The following is a 14,341-nucleotide window of genomic DNA, read 5'->3' as shown; positions in this document are numbered from 1 at the left end:
GGAAGTACATTTTCTAGATGAGAAGAACTAAACTGCGGAATGGGGTTATATCACTTGCTCAGGATTATAGAAAGGCAAGAAAGGGGCGGGGGGAAGCCAGATTAAAATTCAGGGAGGTCTGACTCCAAAACCTGTGCTTTTGCCACTGCCACCTTGACTCTCATATGCAATATTTGCCTGAAACTTGAGATGATAAAAAGGTATATAGCATCTCTCTCCCCATAAGGTTTACAAACTAGTGAAATGATAAAATAATACCCGAGTATCTCATAGGAGAAATACAAAAATGTATTAGGAACGTTCAAAGGAGTAACAGATCACATTGGCTTGTGGGATCAGAAATAGGGCTGATTTCAGGAAGAGTTGGTGCTTAAGCCCTCAAGGATGGTTAGGATTTAAAGAGGCAGAGAAGAAGATAGGAGAGGGTTTCTAGGCAAAAGACAAAGTATGTACATAAGTTTGGAGGTAGGTATAAAGTGAGTGATCTGTGACAGTTTCTGGAATGGTAGTAATATGTCAACAGCATCCAGAATGCACAAAAGGGGACTTAGACTCTGGAGGTGGGGAAATCAATTGGTAGGTTGATTCAGGAGCCCTAACAAGAGGGGATGGAGGCCTAAACCATGCTGTCAAGAAAGAAAGTAGAAGTTTCACAATGGATATCTGTCATCTCTTCCAGGTTAGTAAACAGTGTAAAAGACCTGTTCCTACTTGTGCACTATGAAGGCATAAATAAGCAAATGATCATATTATTCTAATACATGTAAAGTATCAATAAGATGTATGTAATACAATGTGCTTCTTAGCTAATAATGGCAGTAAATCCTGCAAATTAGGGAACTAAAAGTTGTCAAGGGTTAAGTGACTTGTCCAATGTCTGTCCAGGATGTCATGGTGAGCTTCTGAAGCTGCTGACTAACCACCGTCTGGTGTGTTACAAAGATTAGGCAGCCACTGCCAATCAAACGTGGGGATGTTACAGAAGGATTGGACCAACCACAGCCCTTCCTGTGTGTTCTAAATACTGTGAAACCTGATTTTGCTCCATTTGTACTTGATCGTAGCCTTTATCATTCTTTAATTATCTCATACATAACATTTTCTCTCCAATCAGACTGAGTGCACTTTGAGGGTTGTAAAGATAGATAGATATCCTAGGGCATAGAAAAAGTGCTGGTCTGGGCCTGGGAGAGATTGCCCCAGCCCTGCCAATATCCACCTGTGTAACTTGGTTTAGGTCATTTAAATTCTTTGGACTTCATAATTCTAATAACAATTATGATAAAGATGAAAAATCACCACCACCCATTGCTATTGCCATCACCATTACAATAAGAGGAACTAACATTTATTAAGCATCCTTTATGGGCCAGACGCTGGGCTAAGAACTTGAAGCACATCATCCCATTTAATCCTCACACCACCACTAGGAAGGAACTGAGGCACGAAGAGGTTAAGTAACTTGCGTAGTTCCTGAAGTCAGAGGGTTACTCCAGATGACTTTAATCCTACAGCTCCTACGGCCCCTTTTGTATTCCTAAACAGCTCACCATAGTTTTGTGTACATAGCTGATGATCAACAAATATGCTTTGAATTAAGGAGAGTAAATAACTACCCTCTCCATTCATACCCCCCGCCAAATTTTAAGTAATACAAATGAAACTTAGAAATCTATAGATATATATAAGTAGTAAGGACCGGCTCCTCAACTTTCTTAAGCAGTATTGCAATTACTCTAACGTGAACTTTTTGTGGATTTTGTTCCACCAAGGAGTTTTTCTCAAAAGGATAACTTTTGGAAATTGTCTCTCCAGATGTTACTTCTAAATCATTCATCCCCCACCCCCTGCTTCCCTGTCATGAGTAGAATGTAGTCTTTGTGTCATTTCTTAATAAATGGTTTGCTATTAAGGAATCATTATAGTAATGTGGGCTATTGGAAGAAAGGGGTTACTTTAGTAGCCAACCCTCTTAATGACCTGCTCTTCTGTACGCATTAGTAGTTGGATAAGGTTGTGGTTATTGAACTTCTGCCATCCACCAGAGACAATCTGCTCAGGCTTGCATTGTTGGAAAGAGAGGATGATGGAAAAAAAAAAATCTATCCAAATTTTCAAGCTCCTCTGCCTGGGAGATGACAGTGCACTGAGTTTACAGTTTGTCCAACAGGAATCAGCAGGAGCATTAACTAAACGACTAGTGTAGCCAGCCTACTTCTGATGGCACACAGCCTCTGAGAGGCTGCATTCAATGAAATTCAACAAATATTTATGGAACACTTTTAATGGGCCAGGCACTGTTCTAGATGCTTACGATCCATTGGCGGACAAGACATATAAAAACCCTGCCCTCGGGGTGTTTCCATTTTACAGATTAACGATCATAGTTGCCCCTTCCTCAAATGTGCATGGTAACTAAACAATACAGAATAATGGCCAATAGGTACCCCTTCCCCTAAAAAAAAAAAAAAAGACTATCAGGATTTAGCACTCCATTTCCAACCTATAAAATAACTATTGAAAAAAAAGAAAGAGGTGTATTTCTCTCCAGATTACATAATCTATGTACTCACTGAGACTTAGGGAATTTGTACTTTATGACAGCAGCGGGGGAGCAGGGCAGGTTAAGGTCCAACAACAGCACACAGTTCCATGCGCCCAGCACAGTTTCATGTTGTTTTGCATTCTAGTGGCAAAGATCTTGTGAGAAAGTCCATGTCACTGACACAAAAGGAGTGAACATGGGAAAATACTTGTTCGTCTTTCTATCAAAGGCACAGTTGTAAAACGCACAATGCTATGAAAACTCAAGCAAATCTGGAATCATCGTTAAAAGGAATTAACTTGGAATGTAATTTATGCAAGAAAATTCAACGTCTTTGTTATCTTCATTTTACCGTAATATGCTTCCTGAACACTGCCTATGAGAGAGAGCTTTCAGAAAGAAAAAATAAGTAGAGTAAAATTAACTCATTTTATCAATTTGTGCTTTCGGCCCGAGTTTCCTGACTATGGCTACAAGGGGCTGTAAAACTGATGAATTTGCATGGAAAAAGAAACCAGTGTAAGTCATTTGTGTAAGAGGTAACAGGGGCATGGGCTGCTATAATTCAGACACCCTGCAGATAGCAGAGTGCTGCAGTGTGAGCAGTTACGGGTTAGAAAAATGACCACACTGCAGCCAGTCTGACTTGAATGGAAATCAATCATAAAGGTACTTTCTCTGCAGCTTGTACGCCACAGTCTTCAGCAACTCCTTTGCCAAGCAGATTTCTGGTCTGGACACCCTGTGCTGATCTCCTTTTTCAACCCTTCCTTTCTGAAAGGTCTGGCCAAATGTGGACTAGGGGGGTATGGTTTTCCAGAATGGAAACATAAAAGAAAGGCATTGAACGGAAACGAGGATTCCCCCTATGTGAAAATAAACTTCCCTGCTATTATAAGATTTAAGCAATGTTTTTGACGAAATGTATAGCATTAGGTGCCAAAAGCCAGCAGAATGTTTACCCCCATCAAAAGCACCTGCTAACACAGATGGAGCACCGTTTTCACACATCCACGTATTGTGGACACACGTTATAGAATACGTGTTATGGTGGCAGAGGAGGTAAACAGAGGGAATTTTTATTTCTAAAAATGTTGTTTTTTTTTTACTAAAATAGGAACAATTCACTGATACCACCTTCCTCCCCACTCTGAATCATGGAGATGGTTTACCTTTGATAGATAATTACTGTGAGTTCCATTTGTAAAATAAATGTACTCAGACACTTTATCGCCTTAAACAAAGCTCAGTCTTGGGCCTGAAGAAACTCAGATATCCACTCTATCAAGAAAGTACCTGCTTCCTACTTATTTTTGTATTCTCCTCAGCACATAGTGCAGGATGCTTCATACAGTACACGTGCAACAAATATTTACTGAATCGAACTAAAATTATATGAGCTTATTAATGAAAAGTAGATAAGAACTTATATTTACTGAGCATTTATTTTGTGCCAGACAATGTGCAAGGTCTTTTACCGGAATTATCTCATTTCATCCTTGCTGCATCACCATGGAATATGTATTTGTATTTTAGATCTAGTATTAGCATGTTCTGATTCTATTACAACTATTAATTTTGAAGGGGTCACTGGAATATGTATTTGTATTATTCTCATTGACAAATGAGAAAATTAGTTGTGAGGTTAAGTTCCATGATTAAGATCACACAGCTAAATAAATGGCAGAGCAGAGATTTGAACCCAATATCTCTATATATCTGCCCAAACAAGCAAAGGTGAAACCCACATTCCCAGTCTCCCTGTTTTTCCTTTGTCATCAACTACTGGGAGATGAATTCAACAAGATTGAAATAGAAAAATAATTATCTCCTACCACTTAACTGGCAAAGCTCAAGCTCATTGTTTCCCTTCTCACTTCTTTGCTGTTACAGGTCTTGAGTCACAAGTGTCAGCCAGTGCTTCACTGGATAAAAGGCCTAACACTCGGTCTAGCAGAGCAATCCACTGTGGGGGGAGCAATACTGACTGATCTCCTGCATTAGTGGCTTCTGCCTTTGGGACCGAAATTGATTTTCTGCATTTTAGAGTATCATCTCATCTTAGCTTTTGGTTGAGGTCAAATGTGGTTCCCCTTTAGTATCTGATACAGCCTTGGCCATGGGATTAGGTCTTCCCTGACAGGGGATGAATTTGATGGCCTAAGAGGTCTTTCACCACAATGATCTATAAACCAGGGAAGGACTTCTAAACATAAGCCCCTTAACCAAGAGTGCACTGGGACTATCTCACCATTAACTATTAGGAAACCAAACTATATCAACACAGTCCTATTCCAGCAACATACAAATGCAGCTACCTACAATAATAGTTCTCAGTATTGTCACCGAGAACTGTTTGATTTTTTTTGTCCTTCATCTACTGAAAAATCCTAATATGTACTCATATCAATCATATGCTGGACTAACTCAGTTCTAGACTCTGACCTCCAGTGAGGCTTTGCTGAGTGTGGACTCTACCCATATCATCCTAGGCATGCCTACAGGGTCACTAACCCTGTAGAGTTTTTGCAATCAGCAAGAGGTGGCTAGGATAATATATCTGTGATCTTACTATGGGGTAATGTAGGATTTAGAAATCCGAAAAATGCCTGTTAGTTCCCCAATGGTACCGATTAGATATCTGTTCTTAAACAACTGAGGCTTCTGAATGCATAAATAAAAGTTTACTAAAATCCATTGTCAGTAAGGACCTCCAGCATGCTCCAGTTACTCACAGGGAGTGTTTACGTCCATAATTTGCGACAAAGCAAATTTTTCAAATATTTTAGAACTAAGTACTACTTTAAAAAACTCTGATAAAAATGATCAAGGTGTGGCTAGCCACTTAAAAAGTTGTTAATGTGTCGGTGTTAGATTGAGAATTTTAAAACATTTTGTTATCCATTAGATACCCTGGAAGAGAGGATTACAGAATAATGCAGAAGCATAGGCTTTGGCTGAAAACTTAAGGAATAAGCATTTTCTGGCTCCCTAAAACAGATAAATTAGATCTAGTATTAACATGTTCTTATTCTATTACAATTATTAATTGTGAAGTGGTCACTAGAATAGCCCTTCTAATAAACTGATTTTTAAAACATGAATTCTAACATCAGTCCTTTTAAATGTGTATACACACACACGGAGAAAGAGAGACACACGGGTACACACAAAAGGCATACATACACACACACACACACACACACACACACACACACACACATTTCTAATAAATTTTCTGATATCGTGACCAGCCCAAGGATCAGCTGTGAGGACACAGTGAAACATCAGGAACAGAGGCTGTGTTCAATAATAATCGTATATTGCTGCGCATCCGCTATGCTAGATACTTGACATTCTCTCACTTAATTCTCAAAACACTCGAGAGGTATTACTATTTCCAGAACTCAGACTTAGACCCAGCACACAGTTGGTACTTAAAAAATATTTGTTGATTGAATGAATGATTGTTACCTATGAGAAGAACACAGCTGATAAGAGTTAAATACTGCCCAAAGTCATATAGTCAACAAGCTGGCAGAGCCAAATCCCCAACTCTATATCCTAGACTTTTTTTATGATGTCATGCTGCCATTTTTCATATAGCTTTTATATGATATATTACACATAAGAAGGATAACCAATGAATCACCTAGAAAGGATTAGAAATAGATGAACATACTAATACAGATCATGATAACAAATTAGTATGTACGTCAAGGTATTATGTTTTCTGCTTCTCCCTGAGTCAAATTTACAAAACAATGCTCATAGTTTGGTAAATTTAGCAAAAACTTTAGCTAAGAACAGAGAACACAAGTACCCCTAAATCTTGCCATGAGAACTCTCACTGCCATCTCTAACCAGGAAGGTTATAGGAATATGAGTGTAACAGAAAGGACTGAACTTTCACGCATAGTGTGGACTGATGAATTGGCTGACGTCATAAGCTTATTCTTACCATAGTTGTAATTTCAGCCAACATGGTGGTCATAAGACCACTGCCAGGGCACATCAAACACAAGGTATATGCACATTTCAGTTTGTAGGTAAGGGTGGGACATCTCTCCCTTTGTGTCTCTTTCTCTATTGGGTGAGGAGAGTAGGAAAAGAAGAATCGTATTTGGCCACCCATACTGTGACTGGGATTCAGAAGAAAGAGTAGTTTGACAAAAATTCCCATTACTACCAGTCTTTTCCATTTGCTGCCAGCTTTACTGTCCAAATATTCACCCCAAATATGTCAAAAAAATTTAAAAGAAAAAAAAATTATATAACAAAATATTCTGAGCTAATTCAATTTCAGTATTTATTTTGAAATTTTATTGGATTATAGTAGAGGAAACCCACTAAATTAAACCAGCCAGACTGGCATTTTTCTTTCTACGAGTATGGCAATATTTATTATTTTACTTCTCTATGAAGGATTGATTAAAACTAGAAAATGAAACATTTGCAATGTCATAATATATTAAGGCTAAGGTGGCTTAGACAGGCAAAGTGAGAAAAATACATAGGGCTGATCAGTGTTTTTTATTCCATACCTTAACAGATTTTCTTTAAAATCTCTGGAAGAGGTGCCATTGACTTCTACAGATGGAACATGTGTGACGTTCATTTTAAAATTACTGGTAGAGCTTGCTATTGACCATCTAATTATGCCGAGTTCCATTTATAAACATAGCTAACCACTAAGTTTATGGGGACTTTTTGTGCTGCTTTAATAGGATATTGATCGAGAGCATAGTTTGAGTGGACTGCCATTGAATTGTGTAATGGCAAACAAAAGGCAAGGTCACAGCAACTGTTCATGCTAGGGCTGCAGTCTATTTTTCATTATCATCTTTTTGTTTCTTCCTTTAATGCTCAAGCCCAAATGGTTTCTTTCAAAAGGAGAGCTTGCTGAAGAATATAACCTATTTTTTAAAATTAATTTCCATACAATGATCATAGCTATCGTGTTACTTAACAGAGGAGAACCAACAGGCCACTTGGGCAGAAAAGAAAGTTTCGAATGTAGTTCACTTTAATAAAGATCTAAAACACTGCAACTATTTAAATAGCACCCCAAAGAACTGGACATCTGGAATCTCTTATCCTATACCAATTTCCTGATGAGTCCTTTGCAAAAGCATTTTGTAATGTTCAAGTTTCATCTCGCTCCTATCAACGAGCTTCATTTTCTTATAGTACCTTGTAACTGAGTTAATTCTGCTGTAGTAGCTCCATCATGCCAGGTTAGAATATTGTCAGTAGGTCATACTAAAGAGCAGACCAGAAAATCCAAGTGTATAGCTATGGGTACTCAAAGACATACAACAGACCTACAGACTTAAAAAAAGAAATTTGGATCTTAACGACGATTCCTGTGTGAGAATACAGAAATAGTCCACATGTCGAAGGCAGAAAACAGCCACTAGGGTGCCACCTCATGCCAGGCTGAGGCATATGCCTGGCTCCATTCACTCCCACTCTCCATTGACAAACAGCTCGGGAATCCTGTAGCCACCCAGCAGCCCAGCTTTGTGGCAGAGCCAGGACAATTCAGCTGCTGGATTTTAATAGATTCTGCAGCAGCGCAACAGGAACCAAAAAATCAGTCTGGGTAACTGAGAGTGGTTTTCACACCCAAAGACTCTAAGGCTTGCCACAGTGTACTGAGAACCCTGGCTTTTCAAAATTCCAGGGCTATGAAGTCATCCGCAGCCGCGAAGTTGACTTAACCCTTGCAGCCGGCTCGGGTGTACAAACCACTGCTGGAAAACTAGAACCCGCCAGGCCAGAGTCACAATGGCCTGTGTGTATTTGTGGTTTTCCTCTTTCCCAGTGAAGTATTTAGGGTTTGAGAGTCACTCCACCAACTTCAAGTAAAACAGTCAGCACTTTAGAAGGAAATGGGCAGAAGTAGTAGATTTTTCGGGAGGATTTTCTGGGTTCGTACCAGGAGGGCTATTTGACAGCCTCAAAGCACACACTTGGAGGAAAACACTGGTACAAAATAAACAAGAGTGGGTGCTGACCGAGAGGGCTATCTAAGCAGCATCATTTAGCAGCTAGTAGAGTGGGCTGTCTTTGTGGCAACTTCATGGGAAAGAGACCCATCTGAAAATGCTGCTCGAAGGCTTTGTTTGAAAATGCAGCATCGTGTAAGAGGCATTTCAACAGATGGTTCCTGTCTCTTTCCTCACAGTATTAGGCTAAAACAACTTCAGTGATTCTCAACCGCATTGTTAACACTTGTAAACCCTTTCCCCCAAAACAGAGGCGACTTCTCTTTTTCTCTCTGGCACAGTGTCTAGTGGTCCTCTCTCCCCTGGGAGAAAGTAAGAAATAACTAGAAAAACTTTCAGATGATCCTACCCCATGGGGGGAAAGGTAGGAAGAGAAATACACATTTACTTTTATGCTACAGTACTTTCTTTGCTGCTAAGAGAAACAGGACTCTACTTTCTTGCTTTTCATGGACTCCAGATAATTTAAAAAAAAAGAAAATTAAAAGGCAGAAGGCAAGGGTGAGAGGGGAATTAGTGGGAAAGAGCAGCAGAAGCCCCGGATTCCAACAGCTCTGTGCTCTGATCAGTGCACTAACCTTGTAGCCTGACCCTCACCTCTGCATGTGTGAGGCTAAGCTAGCAGCTTTCTCTTGAGTTCCTCTGCCATTGCCACCCTGTAGTGACATGACTATAAACAACAAACTTAGCACATAGTTATTTCAGGGAATCCTCATGAGGAAATACTGAAATAGCACCTCCCTCCTCTCTTAAATTTAAAAGTAGGAAAACTAAAAACAGAAACTGGAAACCTGGGGAAAGTAAATATTTATATTAGCAAATTTAAAAATTGAATACTAAATAGCCAGGAAAAGGAAAAATTTCAAGCTAAGGCCACCATTCATGTGAAATTTCCAGGCCATATACGTAGTCACAGTTGGATGTGGTTGGGGGCACTCATGGGGCTGGGAAAGGTAAGAGGAGTTAAGAAAAAATGTGGAACACGGGAAGAAATTCTAAGACACTGACGCCATTAAAAGCATCAGGGTAACAGACAAAACTATAGAAGGATTTAAAAGATTACTGGTTGGGGGAGTGGGAGATAAATAGATGGAGCACAGGTGATTTTTAGAGAAGTGAAACTATTCTGTATGATCCTGTAATAATGGATACATGTCCTCACGCATTCGTCAAAACACATAGATGGTCCAATATAAAGAGTGAACTCTAATATAAACTATGGACTTTAGCTAATACAATGTGTCAATATCCGCTCATCAATTGAAACAAATGGACCACACTAACAAAAGATGTTAATAATAGGGAAAATTGTACCGGGGGTATTTTGAAATTCTGTACTTTCTGTTGACCAAAAACCATACAACTAAAACTGCTCTGAAAACAATCTATTCATTAAAAAAAAAAAATCATACCAGAAAACAAATCCAGGAAAAAATTTTTTAATTAAGTGTTTTACTTGTTTTGGTTGACATGAATATAGTTTTAACCTTTTTAAATGCACAAATTAACAATCTAAAGCTTTATCATATCTAACAAGAAACAATTATTTAACAAAAGCATAGAATCTTTGGATTCTGTTTAGGTTTATAATGCAGTTATAGGAAAGGTCATGATAAAAATGTCTGCAGTCAGCTAGCTGAGTACAGGGAAGTAAAAAGAGCAAGCTTCTTAACCTCTGAGCACTGTGGTCTCCATCTGTAAAAAGGGACAAGAGCGGCAACCCTGGGAGGACTGAATGAGATCATGTTTACAAAGTGCCTAGGACAATGCCTGGTACACGGTGCATGCTTGATAAATGCAAGCCACTATAATTTTTCACATTGGTGTTGGATCATGCTCTTAACAGGGGTAACATCACATCAGCTTATATGCCAGTGAGCTTACTGCTCTTTCAGGGTTGTAGAATGCACCCAGCCCCATTCATCTGTAAAAAGTGTCTGCTGCACCTCTAACACGGATGCTTAGCGATTCCAATACGGGCAGAGGGTGGAGCACTGCAAGGACGGGTTAAGAATTTTGACTTCATCATGTGGTTTGAGTGTTAAGTCTTTCAGAAAGGTGTGTGGGTCAGGAAACATGAGCTGAGGGATCCTTTCCCCAGCAGCCAAGGCAATCTTGAGACATGTACCCTGACAAACCTGGATTAAAGACCTGCAAGAGGGAGGGGCTCTGGGTGGCAGTTTGGCCCAAAGCCACGGTTTAGCTGACACAGCCCAACCCCACTCTTGCCAAACAGTTTCAGTCAGCACGAGGCCATGTGTGAGTGAGTCCTAGAGCGATTACGCAGCAGTGTGCAGAATCAAAAAGCATTCGAGAGCTGAAGGACACTCAGGCATCAGCAACACAGCCCCCTAAATGGACAGGAAACAAAACCAGGTCCCGCTGCACATTCAATCTGTGGTCCAGCCATCCCCTCTGGCAGTCTTGAAGGCAGGTTTAGAATTCACTTGGCAACCATGCCACCATAGACTGCATGGAGGTCTGATCAAACTTGGAACTGATAAGCCTTGGGATATAAAACATACAAAAACTGGAAGAAGGATGAGATTCTGGGGATGGTTCTGAGCAGCATGAACCTTCCTATACAACCCCCAGGCCTCGAGACACTGATGGTAACGAAGACTAAATGCAAGCATTAGAGCAGTCAGGGTAGATTAAAAAGGTCTAGTGCTCCAGTCTTAGAGTTCAAAGGATTTTCACTCTTGAAGCTATGTATAGATCCTAGTAAGGGCTCAATAAATGTATTTCCCTGTAATGCCACTATGACAGTTACACTCTGATATATACAGTCTATATTATTATTATTATTAAAATTACAAGAAAAATGTGAGACAGTGATCATTTTTAAAAATCCTAAAAAGTAAAACGTATACACACGCACACACACACATTGTTATTTGTCTATGGCAACTAGCGGCTAATCAGCTATGCTAGGGCAGCATGTATCCCCCAAGTTAACAAGGCAATCTATTTTCTACCTCACTGGCTGGAGTTGGTGTTTTAAGCATATTTCATAATATGATAGCAACTTCTCCCTTCTATCTCACAACCTGTCACTCCTAATGACTCATTGCTTAGGGTTCCGGCCCCCCGTACACCAGGACACCCCTGCATCAACCAAGGGTCCCTGGCTCCCAGAATTCTAACATCCACAGTTACCTCCCTGCTATTTTCTCTGTTTACCTCACATTGTAGATTTCTTCCAGGTCTCTTGGGCCAGTCTAATAGCATGGATTCTAGCATTACACAGATTTAGCTTAACCATTTACCCACCATTTGACTTTGGACAAACGACTTCAATAGACCCACAGTTTAACTCATTTGTAAAAATGAGAGTAATTTCTTATCTGACATGTTTATTGCAAGGATTAATTTATGTAACATCCATGAAAACTTAGCAGTGTCTGGCCGATAGTGATGGCTCAACAGACATCCCTATCTACTCCTTTTCGCCCAGAGCCCCTGCCCCCACCTTGCATCCCATTTTTGGATTCTGTAGCGTCTTCCAGCCTTATGAAATAACAGCAGACAGAATCCAAAACTGTGAGCTCAGGATGACTTGGCTTGCTTGACCTGACATCTTGCCATAAGATTGACTGGTTTACTCTGTCAATCTTGCAAGACAGTGATGCAGTGAATGGGTGGTGGTGATGCTGGTAATGAACTTGAAAAGGAAAGATTCCTTTACTCCACCTTATTCTACAAATGATTTGATTCAGCTTGAAACCAACTTTAACAATGTAAATTTTATCTACAGGTGGTATTTTGAAGTAGGAGGGTGATAAAAAAATTTTAATATTTGGTATATATTTTTTCTTCTTGTTATTGGGATCTCAAACATAATCATTTTAAATAAATACAAAGTGATATTTTTGAGGAAAGGCAACTGTGTGTGAGAGAGAGAGAGAGAGAGAGAGAGAGAGAGAGAGAGAGAGAATATCCTATGCCTTCTCCTTGAACTGTTTGGATTATGTCATAGCAGAAATACAATCAATGACCCTTTGATCAATGAAACAGGGTGGTGACAGGTAATCTTAATTCACTGTTGTTGGTGATTATTGACAAGCTGGTAATGATCATGCTGTACTGTGTCACTCATGCTGGGGTCATTAGCATTCTTTAAAGGTCAAAAACAATTTTTTTTTAATGAAGAATTTCTTAGAAATCAGGGAAGCCTCAGAAATTTTTTAAACCAGGTTCACACAACAAACTAGGGAATAAGTGAGACACTCAGGATTTCAGACCTTTCCCTATGCCTCACATTAAAATATCAAATTTTCCTGATTTAAATTCTTGGCTGTTAAACAAACTACATGGCAAAAGTCTTCCAATGGGTGGAGGAAAAGGGGATTCTGAAAGCTCTTAATGTTTCTAGGAGGCCTTGGCAGAAAGTAAGCACAACCCAAAGGCAAATGTATATCAAATCAAAGCAAAATTATACTTACTCTGTGACACTCTTACTAGCTCAGTCACACTAAAAACACCTGATGTGACAAAACTGTCCTGGAAGCCCAAATGTCCTGGGGAAACAAAAACAAAAGAAACAAAGTGTCATAAATAGAAGGTATTTGGCAAGAGAATTCCAAACATGAGTTTCATTGTGATTAAAAAATATAATGTCTACTTGCATATTCTGCTCTAGTTCGACTTTCGGTGGGAGGGTACAGTCATTTAGATAGTACAGTCAAAATAGATATTTTGCTTTTTTTTTTTTGGTTTGAATCTGGAGGTTATGGAAAGCTATGACACAACAACTGTGTGATTTTTGAAATGGTAAAAAAAAAAAAAAAAAAAAAAAAGCCTCAACAGGAAATCTGAAACAAAAGACGATTTAAAATAAATGGTTACCTTGGCTGGCCTCTGAGACCTTAAAAACTAGGATGAAAACAGCCTACCTAAGAATCAGCTAGGATAGCTAAATTCCCTAACAGTTTTTAAACATTATGCTTTAAAGAAACATCTGATGGGGATTAGCTATCCATTCATTCAAATCAAACAAGATTTAAAGATGTTCTCTTCATTTCTAGAGGCACCACAGGGTAAATCTTTAAAAAGCCAGACTACAATAAGCAAGCCCCAACCCTTGAGACATAAAAACAAATTCTTTTGTGCACAAATGAAAATTTAGATTTGTTTCAAGAACAAGAGGTTTTTGTGGGTGGGTTGTTTTTTTTAAGAAAAGATAAATTAATGGATCAAAAGGACTTAATCTTTGAATTTTGTACTTACTTCATTTTTGCTGCATATAATTAATTTCCTTTAAGATATCTGATATTACATCTATTTTCAACTGCGTATTTATTTTATAGTATATTCAAGAACATGAAACTTATAAATGGCAAGAAATATATAATTGATGAGATGTCATTTCCTCTCTGCCTCTAAAGTTTTCTCATTCTATGACTCTCACATAGGTAGAACCTAGTTGAAAGATATGTGTGTAGAGTTAGTGTAATCATCTGCTTTAAAATCAGGGCCAAAGGAAAAGTTGTTGGCTGACGGTATATTTTAGAATAACTGTTCTTTGAAATAAAGAACACACCTTTAAGAAATGCAACATAAGAAAACAGACCAATCTGGATATATAACAAACAATTCATAAATAAAATTTATGTTATAAACAAAAGCCCACTATGAAAGGGAAGCAAGTTTATCTATGGCATAGTTTATGTACCAATAAATGTGTTAAATGTCATGCACATAAACACATGCAAAAAATCACCATGTTGTGGAAGACTATAAATGGACCTATAAATTCTTTTTCTTTTGGTTACATTGGTCTTCC

The 14,341-nt window shown here is 38.8% G+C and overlaps 1 protein-coding gene across 12 annotated transcripts in view; it reads right to left on the bottom strand.

The window, feature by feature from the left end:
* NFIA (nuclear factor I A) overlaps nt 1-14,341 on the bottom strand; it is a 561,924-nt gene that overhangs the window by 106,372 nt on the left and 441,211 nt on the right. For all 12 annotated transcript variants that reach the window (XM_074334805.1, XM_074334806.1, XM_074334804.1 and 9 more), the window contains exon 4: nt 13,002-13,076. In XM_074334805.1, coding sequence (XP_074190906.1) covers nt 13,002-13,076 — 75 coding nt within the window. The remainder of the gene's footprint in view (nt 1-13,001; nt 13,077-14,341) is intronic.

The sequence above is a fragment of the Rhinolophus sinicus genome, linkage group LG06, assembly GCF_036562045.2.
Source record: "Rhinolophus sinicus isolate RSC01 linkage group LG06, ASM3656204v1, whole genome shotgun sequence".
NCBI lineage: Eukaryota > Metazoa > Chordata > Mammalia > Chiroptera > Rhinolophidae > Rhinolophus > Rhinolophus sinicus.
This window is presented reverse-complemented; position numbering and strand designations above follow the sequence as displayed.